Source organism: Morus notabilis, unplaced genomic scaffold (genome assembly GCF_000414095.1).
Source record: "Morus notabilis unplaced genomic scaffold, ASM41409v2 Scaffold542, whole genome shotgun sequence".
Lineage (NCBI taxonomy): Eukaryota > Viridiplantae > Streptophyta > Magnoliopsida > Rosales > Moraceae > Morus > Morus notabilis.
Window position 1 is genome coordinate 88,790 of NW_010364664.1, and position 14,782 is coordinate 103,571.

The 14,782-nt window shown below is 40.2% G+C and overlaps 1 protein-coding gene across 1 annotated transcript; it reads right to left on the reverse strand.

Moving 5' to 3' along the window:
- Positions 1-11,483: 11,483 nt before the first annotated feature.
- On the reverse strand, positions 11,484-13,568 carry LOC21412100 (putative pentatricopeptide repeat-containing protein At1g12700, mitochondrial). The gene is made up of 2 exons (XM_024171352.1): positions 11,727-13,568; positions 11,484-11,620 (listed from the first exon to the last, which is right to left on the reverse strand). Exon 1 carries the CDS (start codon positions 13,566-13,568, stop codon positions 11,772-11,774), a length of 1,797 nt encoding a protein of 598 aa, XP_024027120.1. The 3' UTR covers positions 11,484-11,620; positions 11,727-11,771.
- Positions 13,569-14,782: the final 1,214 nt, after the last annotated feature.

A 14,782-nucleotide genomic window follows, 5' to 3' on the forward strand; every position in this document is an offset into this window, starting at 1 on the left:
TGCAAATTTTATTTTAGGAGTTTTTTTTTGGTAGGATTGGAAAAAAATGAATTATTAAGGCCCCGTTCACTTTGCCGATTCGAGTTTAGAAATCGAGTTTTGCTACATTAAAAAGCTCTCAGAAACAGTCACATCTAACTTTTTTGCTACAGTAAAAAGCTCTCACATAACATCACATCTTAACTCGAATTAAAAACTCGAATCAGCGAACTAAACGAACCCTAAGTGCTTTATTTTTCAACAGTCAAATTTTATCAAAAACTGTTTATTTTACATACTTTTTCAATCTGATGTAATTATAATCAGATTTAATATTTAAAAATTGACCCTACCGGTAGGCCGACCTACCGAAAAAAGTCTCTTGTTTTTTATTTTAAGATGTGTATTTTTTTAGGTGTTTCTCTAGTAGGATTAAAAAAAAAAAACCTCCCTGTAATTCTCTGCTTTTCAACGTTCATAAATGTATAAAAAACTGTATGTTGTGATTTTAACCAAATTCAACGATTATAAATTAGTCTTATCAATTGGCCGGCCTACCACAAAAAGTCGTTTGTTTTAATAGAATCTTAGATGTCCACTTAGATGTCTACTAGCATATGTAGTCTTAAATCTTGGTTACTGAATGAGATTATTTTTCCTTATCAAGTGGTTGCTGACAATTTATTTTTAAGATCACAATCTATTTTTTCATCATTCATGGACTAAAAGTACCAAAATATTCAAATGTATTGTACTTCTGCTTAATTTTAAGGTGACCAGCACCCGCATAAAAGGTTTCGTTTCCAATTCTGTTCTCTGCCACACACCATAACCTTGTCTATCCTCCACCAGTATTCTACTTTACAAAATTAGACATGCAACAAATTCACTATTATACTTAATTTTGTTTATTATTTTCTTTTTTACCAAGTGAATTTTGAGAGTTCCTGAATAGCTATAATACAAACTCTTTTTTTTTTTTTTTTTTTTTTTTAAAAAAAAATAAAAAAAAAATAAAACCCAACATATATAATAGTGACTATTATGAACTTTGACAAAGCTATAATAAAAAATCTTAATCCCAACATATATAATAGTGACTATTATGAACAACAACAATTCCCCTACAAGCATAATAACAAAAAAGGAGCTTTATATATATATATATGTATGTATATATATATATATGTATGTATATATATATATATGTATGTATATATATATATTTTTTATACACACACACACATCTCGAAAGTCAGTCACACCAAGGGGATTTCTGAGTCCATATCCTACATAAGCATATAATGAATCTACGACACCTCAAGACCTCAAGAACATGTCCAGAGTGATCTTCTACAAAAACTCAAACGGCTCGTTAACTTCATCTCGTTAAAGTACAACTTTACTTCTCATTCTAGTATCTATATTTATCGACTCTTTAATAGCCTACAGCAAGAACTCTCTTGGATCAGTGACATAGCCAGTCAATGCAGATGCCGCTGCTGTATATTGGGAAGTGATAAGAACCAGAGCCAGGGGTAGCAGGAAGACGAAATGCTACATTAGTAATTAGGCGGATGTGGCTTGTAACTGAATTTAGTTAGTTGTTAGGAGTTAGTTGTAAGGGAAACTTGTAGGAGAAGCTGCGGGGGAATCTAGGGAAGTCTATAAATAAGAGATAGGTTGAGAAGTTAGGGATCTTTGGAAAGAATAGAGATTGAAGAGTATAGGAGAGTGGTGATCTTTCGAATATCACTTGTGTAAAGTGTTCTTCCTTGTTGAATAAACTTCATTCATTCATCTTGTTCTTTGTTAATCCGAGAGGTTTCCATCAAATTGGTATCAGAGCAGTCTCGTATGGGAATGGTAGCTTCAAAAGTTGGTAAAATGGATGGCAGATTGGAAGTTGTTGAGAGAGACGTCGGAGAACTCAAAACGACTTTCAGAGGATATGGGAGCCGTGAGGGAGTATATGAAGGAGCTTATCGGTTGGATGAGATCGGGAGGCAATGCGAATCCACAGGCAGAGCAAGCTAAAGCATTGGCTTCAAGCGGTGATGAAGGTGGGTGGTACTATGATGGCGGCAAATCGTTCCGGTAATGGACCAGTGCCGAGCGGTTGGGAACCGTGGTTCCGTCGAAGGGAGATTCCTCTCTTCAACGGCGAAGATCCGCATGGATGGTTGTTTCGGCTCGAGCGGTACTTTCAGATCCAAGGCGTTGAGGAGGCTGAACGGGTGGCGGCGGCTGTTATTGGACCGGAGGGAAAAGCATTGAACTGGTTCCAATGGATGGAATCCAGGTCTGGTAACATTTCATGGCCGGTTTTCAAGGACTCCGTGATGCAGAGGTTCCGATCTTCACAGACTGGCAACCATTACGAGGCGTTGATCGCTTTGCGGCAGGATTCGACGGTGGCGGAATTTCGTGAGAAGTTCGAGCTGCTCTCAACTCCCTTGAGAGAGGCGGAAGAGGAATTCCTAATTGGAGCCTTCTCGAATGGTTTAGCAGAGGAGATTAAGGCTGAAATCTGTATGGTGAAGCCTACTTTCCTCGTCCAAGTAATGGATTTGGCCCAAAAACTTGAAGAAAAGAATTGGGCCCTTGAGCGGGCCCAGATGTTGAGAACTTCACGGGCTAGAGCAAGTGGGGAAGGGGCTGGATTTTTCGGAACAATTGGGATGAAGAACTCAACGTTTGGAGGCACTACAGGTAGTAGCTCCAGCTGCCCGGGTAGTGGCTCCAGCTGGAATCCACCGAAACTGGTGGAAAGAAATAAGGGATTCCCATAGTCCAATTGGGCATGTCGGTCAACAAGAGCCAAGAAAATAGTTCTTTTCAGTCCATGAGGAAAGGAGACAGCTTTAGGAAGAAAATTTCTGACGCTGAATTGCAGCGGTGCAGGGAGCGTGGATTATGCTTCCGGTGTGAGGAGAAATGGCGGTTCGGGCATGTTTGTAAAAACCCACAGCTGCAGGTTCTCATTGCGGCGGTGGATGAAGAAGATGGAGATGGAGCTGACACTACAGTTGAGGAAGAACTGGGGGACCAAACGGCGGAGCAAGGAGCCTTGAGGACAAGGTTCCTGTGTGTGGGGGGGGGGGGGGGGGGGGGGGGGGGGGGGGGAAGACCAGGGGTAGCAGAAAGACGAGAGCCAGGGGTAGCAGAAAGACGAGAGCCAGGGGTAGCAGAAAGACGAAATGCGACATTAGTAATTAGGCTGATGTGGCTTGTAACTGAATTTAGTTAGTTGTAAGGGAAACTTGTAGGAGAAGCTGCAGGGGAATTAGGAACCCGAAAATCTGAGCTTCATTAACAACACTAGAAATGAAAAATTACATGATAGATGGGCGGTTTCGAGGACTCCTGACCTCCAAAATAGTGCACAACACTAGACACTCTACAAATCTCATCCCCATCTCCCTTAGCAACTAAACCCCCTATTTATATTCCCCTTACGACTATTGAAAAAGATTTTTAAATATTAAGTTCCTAATAGAATCTAGGGAAGTCTATAAATAAGAGATAGGTTGAGAACAAAAGGCCTTGTTAGTTCCTTGATTGGAGTTCCCAAATTGATGTTGTCCTTGTAAGTCACGTCTTCAAATTAGAGTCAATCAATTACTTTCTTCTCCATCTTCTTTGTATCTTGGAAAGCAACCACAACGTCTATCAATTCATTTGAAACTCTCTGCGCAAGCTCATCAATGGTCGCAAAAAATATTGGCAAATCAATCCTCACTAAGGAAGTTTCCTTCTTAGCCAACCAGGACATCAACCTTTCAACTTCACTCTCATCAATTTCTTCATACTCAGCTGCAATCGTACCATTCCCAGCCCCAAACGTGTTAAAGTTTTGAGGTCTGACTGCCCTTGCACCAGAATAAGGCCAACTAATATTGTAATTACGAGGCTCAACCCCAAAATTGACTCTGCCCATACCGAAAACACTAGACCCAGTCCACTTCTGAACAGAATTTCGGGATTCAGCCCCAAAATCGCCGGATTTCACATGGGAATTCCACGTCCTGGCCATCATCTCGCCGGACCTAGCCCCAATGGCGTCAAAATCACAAAACCTAGCATTAAGGGTGTCGGAATTCAACACTCCAATTCTGCCAGAATCTGCCTCCGTGGCACTAGAACCAGCCCCTTTCACGCCGAAATTACGAAGCCCAGTCCAAACCAGGCCAGAATCAGCCCCAACCTCGCCAGAAACACCCTCAACATCGTTAGAATCATGAGACCCGCTCCAAATTTGGCCGGAATTTTCGAAAACAACACCAATCTCACCGGGATCAGCCTTAATCGAGTCGGAATTGCGAGACTCCACTACAATTCTGCCGGAATCTGCCTCTGTAGCACCGGAATCAACCCCTTTCACGCCGGAATCGTGAGGCCCTATCCAAACAGTAGCCAAATCGTCAAACCCAGCCTCCGTCACGCCGGAATCTATCTCCGTAGCACCGGAACTAGCCCTTTCCACGCTGGAATCGCTAGGCTTGGTTCAAACCGGGCTGGGTTCCCTGCTCCGAGGGTGCCCATGCCGTCCCAGCCTCGGAGCAAGCCTCTCCTCCTCTAACTCTGGCTCCCACTCCACTTCCCGTCGCCGACCAAGCTCCGCCACCCTCTCCCGACGGTCACGACCTCCTTCTGCCCTCCTCCCGTCGTCGAACAAACCCTCGCGCTACAGATCCGGACCACCTAGGCCTAGATCGCGACGGATCTCGCGCTCCTCCATGAGACCCACGTCTCTTCGGCGTCGAAACTCCCTCTCGCGGCCTCGATCTTCGCGAATCGGCGCTTCCCGCCGAAGATTCGCCCGATTTGGCACCTCCACTCCGCCTAGGTTGACGCGATCTGGGCTCTCCTCGCCCCGAGGCGCGCGATCTCGCCTCTCCCCGTCTTGTCGTTCGCCGTTGCGACCCAACTTGGCCTCCTCGGCCATCGGCCGCGCCGCCAGCAGTGCCTCCATCCTCCGCAGCGGCACCTGCAAGTCACCCATCTGGGTCCGAATCTTCCCCACATGGTCCCGAATTTCGTGTCTTATAAAAACCTATCACCAGTGTTTTCCGCTTTTACCTCACAACTGTCTAGTGTGGAGATTCCCAAAAATGTGCAGGAGGCTTTAAAAGTTCCTGAATGGAAGGAGGCTATTCTTGAGGAAATGAGGGCTCTTGAAAAGCCCAAGACATAGGAAGTGATAGAGCTGCCAAAGGAGAAGAAGACTGCTGGCTGCAAATGGGTATTTCACTACAAAGCACATATCAGATGGATCGTTAGAAAGATACAAGGCACACCTAGTAGCTAAAGGGTTTACTCAGACATATGGGATTGACTACCTTGAAACCTTTGCTCCGGTGGCAAAATTAAATACTATCAGAGTACTCTTGACAGTTTCAGCTAATCTAAATTGGCCACTTCAACAACTTGATGTGAAGAATGCATCCACCTCCAGCTTTTGAAGAAAAATATGGACCAAAGGTGTGTAAACTAAAGAAGTCTCTATACGGCTTAAAACAGTCACTAAGAGCCTCGTTCGAGGGGTTTACTCAATTTGTGAAGAAGCAAGGATATGCTCAGGGATAAGCAGATCATACCATGTTCACAAAGCATTCTATTGATGGGAAGATAATTGTTCTTATAGTATATGTTGATGACATCATTCTCACCGGGGATAATACAGTTGAAATGGAACGTCTAAAGAGGTCCCTAGCCTTTGAGTTTGAAATTAAAGACTTGGGTTCACTAAAATACTTTCTTTCTCGCTTGTTTAGTAAAGTCCAGTTTTTGGCCTTATTTTGCAGGTGACGACGACGTCGAGTTTGCGGCGGAGAAAGACTCGGCCTTCCGGCGAGCCGCCCGGTGGTGTGGTACGTAGTGGGTGCCCTGCCAAAACGGCTCCGAAACAAACAAAAAGGTGCGTGCCGCACTCACGAGGGACTGTCGGTGATATACTCGAGGAAGGTGGGGATGACGTCAAGTCCGCATGGCCCTTATGGGCTGGGCCACACACGTGCTACAATGGCAATTACAATGGGAAGCAAGGCTGTAAGGCAGAGCGAATCCGGAAAGATTGCCTCAGTTCGGATTGTTCTCTGCAACTCTTGGTATAGTGGCAGCCCTTGTCCTGAAATACACAATAATTATTGTGAAAAAACACATTACAACACAAATCTTGAGTGAGTTTTTGTATAGAGATCAAGTTTGTGGACAGTTTAGGAACGTGAAGAACATTTCTCAAAGTCACAAATGGGCTTATTTTGACATTCCCTAAACCGGCTACAGTGATTGAGGATCCATTGGCTGTGGTTACTTTCCTATCGCTTGGACATGGAGAGTAGGTTGAAAACACATTGTATATGGTCGGTTGCTCCTGAATCCATGACCCAGGAGTTGGCAAGGGTTGTGTCCGAAACATTTAAACTAATGGAGAAAGGAAACTCACCTGAATATGCCAAGGAACAAGTACCTAGAGTTTCTTCAGTCTTACCAAGATTGCTGATGAGTGCTCTAAATTTCTCAATCTCCTCTTGGTTGAGACTGCTCAATTCCTTTGATGTTGATTCTGCTTGAGGAGTCACAGCAATATGGGCTTGTCCTTTGCATTGTGGCTGATTCCCTTTCTGGCCCCATTCACGGCTTGGTGGCTTTCCATGAAGCTTCCAACATGTATTACGGGTATGACGAGACTTCTTGCAATAAGTGCACCAAAGACTATCACGATTTTGGAACTTTGGCTGGTTGTTTTTTTCTCCTTCTGGTGCTATACCTCTCTCCATGTTTGTGACATGTTTGTTATTCCCAGCAGCCACCATAGCCGAACTATTATTGGTTTCTAGTTCAAGCATCAGCCCCCTTCTGCTCTCTTCACTTCTAATTAGAGCCACTACTTCATTAAAACCTGGAACCTCTGGCTTCCCAAGAATCTATATTCTTACTAGATCAAATTCTGGGTTGAGTCCAACTAGAAAATCATAGACCCTGTCTTGTTCAATAAATTCTTTTAAGATAGCTGCATCCTCGGGGCATTTAGTTTTAATAACTCGATAATGATCCAACTCCATCCATAAGGTTTTCAATTGGTTTGCATATTCAATGACAGTCTTATTACCTTGTTTTGCCGCTATACTTTTCACCTTAACTTCGTATACTTGGGCTGCATCCCTAGCTTTGGAGTAAGTCTGTTGAATAGCATCCCATATGTCCTTGGCAGTAGCCAAAAACATGCAAGTGTCACTGATTTCAAGAATCATGGAACTCCACAACCACGCCATGATCATAGAGTCTTCTTCATCCCACGCTTCAAACTTCGGATCTGGTTTAGGACCCGTTCCCAAAAGATGGCTAATCTTTCCTCCTCCTTTCAACACCGTACGGATGAGTTGTGACCACTTAAGGTAATTTGATCCATCTAGTCTATACGCAACCTGAATGTTCTGCAATTCTCCAGGTTGCTGAGGCCTGATTATCTCCTCTGTCTGGACAGCCTTAGTCTTCCCTGTTTCTGACATGTTGGATTCCAGCGATAGAATAGATGGCAGCAAGAGAATGGATAGGACGGACAGCAAGATGATGGACTCACAGACACGGTAGGAATTGCTGGACAGAGACTGATGAACAAACAAAGCAAGAACCGGCAATAAAGGCCAAGAAGCTTCGGCAATGAAGGCCAATCACAGATTTCAATCCCAGAAATTCGAGCCTAAGGCTCTGATACCATGTGGTGAATTGACAAAGAGAAGCTGAAATGAAAACTTCTTATTTTCATTCATATTAATCACGGTATACACTGCATACATATATACATTCACTCCAGTACCCCTACCATTAAGTCTGTATCCTATCAAATTAGGAAACTAACAAATTAGGAAACTATATCTAATTCTAAGGAAATAATCCATCAAACTAATTGCCTAAAATCACCTAGCTGTACATGGCTTTCCAGCCTGTATTCCAACTCTATACACTTTTTTCCACAGAATCTTTTTTTAAAAAGGGAACGAATCAAAAGGTGGAAATCTTTACAGCTGCAGACTGGGCAGATTCAATCGTTGACAGAAGATCCACAACAGGTTCCTACGTGTGGGGCAACCTTGTCACATGGCGAAATAAGAAACAGTCAGTTGTTGCGAGAAGTAGTGCAGAAGCAGAGTTTCGCGTGCTTGGACAGGGTATCTGTGAAGGGATGTGGCTAAACATACTACTTAAGGAACTCAGAATTCCTACAGAATAACCAATGTTGGTATTTTGTGACAACCAGGCAACAATAAGCATTGCTAAGAATCCTGTCCATCATGATAGGACTAAGCATGTGGAGCTTGACCGACATTTCATCAAAGAAAAAATTGAAGAAGGAATTCTAACACTGAATCACGTATCAACTCATCAACAAGTGGCAAATATCATGACTAAAGGACTTGCTGGAGTAAAGTTCGAGGAGCTAAGTTCCAAGCTTGGAATGATCAACATATATTCCAAGCTTAAGGGGGAGTGTTAAAAGATTATGATAATAAGCAATTACTGTAATTGCTTCTTTCTGATTATTGTAATTATTTCTTTATGTTTTTAGGAAATAGAAACAAATATGATCATATCAGATTTGATTAGAGTATAGAATAAGTTTCCCAAACTTGTGGGATTACTTTCCTTATTTTGTTGTTGTACTGATTAGCATGATTGGTGGTTCTAGCCTATAATAATCGTAGGATGTACATGATTAAATCAGAATAAGAGAATTCTCTTTTCTCTCAAAACTTCTCTCTCGTTCAGTTTCTCTCCTCTCTAATTTCCTTATTTTGCCAGTCTACATTCCAGCCATGTGAGCTTGACTTTGTCCTCTCCCTTGTCCGTTTCTTCCTGTCCCATTCTTATTTGGAACTTGCGGCCTACCATGAAGCTTCTAACTCCTCTCTTTGGTATTACGAGGTTTTTTACAGTATGTGCACCACAGGTTATCTCTGTTAAAAGGCTTTGACGGATATGATTGTTTGTTCTCTTCAGTGAAAGACTGCTCTAACACGGCATTCTTCTCACTTGTTGTTTTTGACACCAATGCGGAGCTCTCAAAAGAAGCATTCTCAATCATGACTCGTCTCCTTCCTTCTTCAGCCCGGATTATGGAAATTGTCTCATTAAGAGACGGCAAATCCTCCTTGCCAAGAACTTACACCCGTACTGCATCAAATTCCATATTAAGACCTACCAAAAAATCATAAATTCTATTTTTTTCAACGAACCTCTTAAGCATGGTTGCATCCTCACTACACTTCATCTGAATGCATTGATAATGATCCATCTCTTGCCAAAGATTTTGCAATAAGTTAGAATACTCAGTAACTGTCCAATTTCCTTGTTTAGTAGCATCAATTTTAGTTTTGATCTCATAGATTTGTGCAGCATCACGAACCTTTGAATATGTTTGTGTGACAGCCTCCCAAATCTCCTTAGCGGTATTAAGAAACATGCAGGCATCGCTAATCTCTGGAGACAGAATTCCAAAGCCAGGACATCACCATCAAATCTTCTTCATCCCACGCATCATACTTCGGATCTCCCCTTTTAGGACCGGTACCAAGCAAGTGGCTCAGCTTTCCTTTGCCCTTCAAGTGTGTCTGCACCAATTGAGACCACTTCAAATAATTCCTTCCATTCAGCTTGTACACTACCTGAATATTAGCCAGTTCTCTGACATCATAGTGGCTGTCTTCAGTGGTCTGAACCCTGGTTACTTGAGATTCAGATGTATGGACGTGACTCAAGCGGAATGAAGAGAAAGAAGTGAGCAAGAAAGAAGGCAAAAGAAAAGAAAAGAGTCTTTGAATAGAAACCAGACAGGGAATCGATTAAATGGAAAAATTCTGGAATGAGAACCAGAAAAACAAGGATCGATAAACGGAAGCAATGAAATCCCTAGAACTCTAATACCATCTCAGAGTTTAGAATGTGAAATAATCGATCGAAAGTTGTATTACTAGGGTTGTTTTACACGTATATATATTTACACAATAGAGACTAAATTAGGAAAGAATAAACCAGAAATCTCCTAATTTACAAATCAAGAAAAGTCAAATCACTTAGAATCCGGAAACAACACAATCTGGATACACAATTAATCACACACTCAATTACAGCACAGTTTCCTAAAATAGGAAAACCGTGTTCTTTCCAATGGTACATAAAACTAAATTTTATCAATCACAATACCTTGAGCAGAAGCTTCCCTATGCCCAATACAAGAGCTGCATCAGTATGCCTGATTCCAACAGAAAATTGGCCAAAAGCCCCCGCGGTGCAGGTGTGAGAGTTTGTACCTAGCAGGACATGGAGACCGTTGTACATCATTTATTAGTCAAAATCACAAAATCTTCAAAGACAAATAAACCAAAAGATTTGAGAAACTGCACCTCTGCAGGTCTGCAATGATCTTCTTGAGCAAGAGCAATATGGCATACACCTTTGTAATCCGTGTTAGCCTGCCAAAGCATAAAAGCAAACTCATTTAAGAGTTAATATCCAAACAAGATACATAACATTAGAAGAGGAAAATCAAATGATCATTAGTGAGATTGGTAAGACATACCTTGAAATTACTTAGATCTTTAATATCATATAAGTACTTGATGTTTTACTGTATGGAGAAATCCCTACAGAATCAGCTGTTCAGTTATATAGATGTGAGAGTCATCTAATATATCCGAACACAATCAACTGTAATAAATAACTCTTGATTTTCAAGGGTCAATTATTATCCTCAAAAGACGCTACAAAGGTGAGAAATGACCTTCATTATCCTTAATAGGTGTTCATGTGATCAAAATCGTCAAAAGAAAAAAACAGACGCCGTTTTTTATTAGTCGTCAATTGCAAAAATTTTGAAGTTGAAGGGATCAATTGCTAGAAAAAAAAAAGAACAATGACCAAATTGCTAAATTCAAAAAATTAAAGGGGTATCCGTACAAAAAAGCAAAAATTATTGGAAACAACTCTGAAAAAGAAGAATTATTCTTCCAAACATCCTTTGAAAGTTGAACCATTTTCGTTTACCCTGCAAAGAACCTGGTATTTACATTATGATTTATACGCAAAAGAAACAATCATCTAATAACAAAGTTGGAATTCCATCCACCGGAATCAAGTCCCACATTTACCCAAACATGACTCTTGCTCCAAATGGTTCCTCCCTAACCACTTCCGTAGTAAACCAATATTAGAATATTTACCTCAAAATCACACACCCTTAGGGATTAGGTGCTCAAAGAGGCCTGAATACCCTAGGTTATTCTATATATATAAGAATAAAAAATAGAAAAAATAAAAAATCTACCTCATAAAAAATAAATAAAAAACAATAAAAAAATTCGAATTCTCAAATTGCTCGCCTTCCACTAGTTTTATGTTCTTGAATGACTAAATGATGAATTTCTTGGAAAATTTTCAAACATTCATAAATCATCCATGAAAAGGAAGTGACACTTAAGCGGAATATTTAAAAAATAAAATAAAAAAGAACTAATTTGGTAATCCAATATGGGATTCAAGGAGTTCTCTAACATAAGCAACATTGAGTTTGTAGCAGCTTACAAGTCTCTCACGCACAAATACAAATAGTTGTTGGTTTCTGCCATCGATCAACTTCATCCTAAATAAAATTCACAATCAATACAATCGTCACAATCAATACAATATGAAATATCCAAGGCACTAAACTTCAGAAAAAGTTCTCGAGTTATAATAAAGACACTTACAAAAAGTTTCTTCCCTGCTAAAACCCCTTTCAAATGACTTACACCTCATAACTCCTTTTGGAACATTGATCGCAGAGAAGGATCTAATTTCCCACTAGAAATTAAATCAAGAAACATATCCACGGTTGAAACGTCTGCAGAGAAACCCCTTCCCCCCATCTCATTAGCAAGCTGCACAGCTCTTGATAGATCGTGATTACAGACAGATCCACGGATCATTAAATTATAAGTGCCACTGTTTGAGGGGTATCCATTCTCTTCCATTTGCTTGTGTAAGCTTGTGGCTTCATCCATTTGGCCTCCACGAATAAGGCCGCTGATCATTACTCGATATGTTATGACATCAGGTTGAAGGCCTTTGGATGGTAATTGGGAAAAGAGATCCTTTGCGGCGACCAAATTGCCAGCTTTACACAACCCTCCAATGAGGATATTGTAGGCCACGATATCAATCGGTAACTTCTTCTCTTCCATATCTTGAAATAATGACACCGCGTCTTCAAGTTGTCCATTGTTGCATAGACCATCAAGTAAAATACTATATGTTTGAATATCAGGAATCGGACCACAATCTTGCATCTTGCAAATTAGCTCCCAAGCAGCCTGGGTTTTTCCTACTTTACAGAAGCCACCAATAAGAGAGCTGTAAGTTACAATGTTTGGAATAAGTCCCTTGGATGGCATTTCTTCAAATAGACCGAGGGCCTCGTCTATCCTCCTAATTTGACAATAACCATTGATCAGAATGCCATAACCATGAATATCATTTTCACAACCCCTGTCAAGCATCATATCAAATATTTTCCTTGCCTCATCCATTTCTCCTCGCAAGCAATAACCTTCCATAAGTGAACTATAGGTTACCACATCAGATTTGAAGCCTTTCTGTTCCATAATCACCGTCATATGTTGTGCATCTGCAACCATCCCCTTTTTGCTTAGCATATCAACCAAGACAGTGTAAGTGTGTGCATCAGGGGTGATATTTCGACCTACCATCTCATTAAATAACCTCATAGCTTCTTCTCGTTTGCTTAACATGCATGCTCCGTGAATCAGCATGGTATAAGTAACAACGTCTGGAATGACACCTCTACTAGTCATTTCTGAGAAGAGATTCAAAGCATCAGCAATTAGTCTGTGCTTGCAAAGGCTGTTGATAACAGTACTATAAGCAACTACATCAGGCTTGCAGTTCCTATGTTTTTCCATGTTCCAAAGCAACTGTACAGCTGCACTAGTGTTGCCCACTTTACAAAACCCATTTAGCAATGTGTTGTAAGTGACGATATCGGGCTTAACACCTCCCCTTGTCATTTGTTGGTAGCATTCAGCTGCCTCGTCGACCATTCCTTGTCGCAAAAACCCTTTTATTAGACTTGTTAGGGTCACAGTGTCTGGTACATAACCAGATTTAATGAATTTCCCCAACACAGATAAACTAAAGCCCATGTGGTTAAGATGACAAAAGCAATTAATCACAGTGCTGAGAGTATAATCATCAGTTGATATTCTATGAAAACCCATTTGGTTGTATAGAGAGACCACTACAGAATAGCGTTTCATTTTGGCAATTTTGGCCAACAATTGATTGAAACGAACAACAGAAGGCAGAGAACGCAATTGGAGCATTTCATCAAACATGTTCAAAGCATCATCAAGAGTTGTTATTTTGGCATTGTTATGGCGGCCATTATTACTATTATTATTAGTATTCGGAGAGGCTTTAGAATGATTGGAAGCGATACAAGTCTTGAAGAGATAAAGAGTGGACGAAGGAGAGAAAATACCCTCAATGGCGTTTCTGTTGAAGAAAATACTGCTTTTCTGCAACTTCAGCATCTCTCTCTTCTTCTCTGTGCACAAATGAAAATCGAAGGAAGAAGAATGGCCAAGATGGGGTTTCGCTCAGAGGGTTCTTTTGGTAAAGATGAAGTTTTATTGTCTCTGGTTTCTTTTAGGATCTGAATGAGAAAAGGGTTTTTCTTCTTATTTATATGTTATTTCTGTAGATTTTATTTGAATAATTTTTTTTTTCAATAGTAGATTTTTTTTTCTGTTAATGATAGTAGAATTAAAGAGTAAGGGTAATTAACAATTACTATGCCTCTATTTGTGTTATGTCTCTATTTGTGCAAAACTTTCGGTTACAATGCCATTAACATCTAATTATTCCCGAGAATTTTCATAAGTCGTTGGTTAATTTTAATATGAGGGACTGAAACTTTTAAAAATAAAATTTGAGAAGTAATCTACCAAACAAAAAGGTTAATTTTGTACGATAAAAAGTGAATTGACAAGGTATAAATTAACCAACCCAATGTAATTTTATATAATTTAATTCATAATTTTTTCACCCTTCCTCTAAAGCAAAGTTGTTCTTAAACATTTTTTTCATGAAAATGTTAAATGGATTTTTATCCTATTTCTTATCAGAATGTTGATTATCAAATATATTATTTAAATGTTGTTGAATTTATTGACACGCCTGAAATAGGAGTTAGTGATGTGGAGATTAGGTTCCGTTCACTTCGTTGATTCGAATTTAGAATTTGAGTTGAGATGTGACTTTATGTGAGAGCTTTTTACTGTAGAAAAACTTGAATTCTAAACTTGAATCAGCAAAGTGAACGGGGCCTAAAAGTTAGTGACGTAGAGGCTCATTTTGAAGTTAAACATAATTAAAAAAGTAATTAAGTATTTGAAAATATAGGCCTCGTTCGTTTCGCTGATTCGAGTTTTGTTACAGTAAAAAGCTCTCACAAACAATCACATCTAACTTTTTTACTACAGTAAAAAGCTCTCACATACAATCACATCTCAACTTAAATTTTAAACTCGAATCATCGAAACGAACGAGGCCATAATAATCAAAGTCAAAAGTAAAACATTACAGCAAGTTTCAAACAAGCCCCACATTTTTAATGAAATTAGATTACCAGAAAGTGATGGGGACTTTCACATTTTTCTGATAAAACAGGTTTAAAACCAAGCCTCTAGCATCATTCAGGGTCTCCCTTCCACAGGATATTCAATATTGTACATACATGAACATG

Coding starts and splice junctions, on each gene's coding strand:
- LOC21412100 (XM_024171352.1), bottom strand. CDS start 13,568: ATGCTGAAGTTGCAGAAAAGCAGTATTTTCTTCAACAGAAACGCCATT.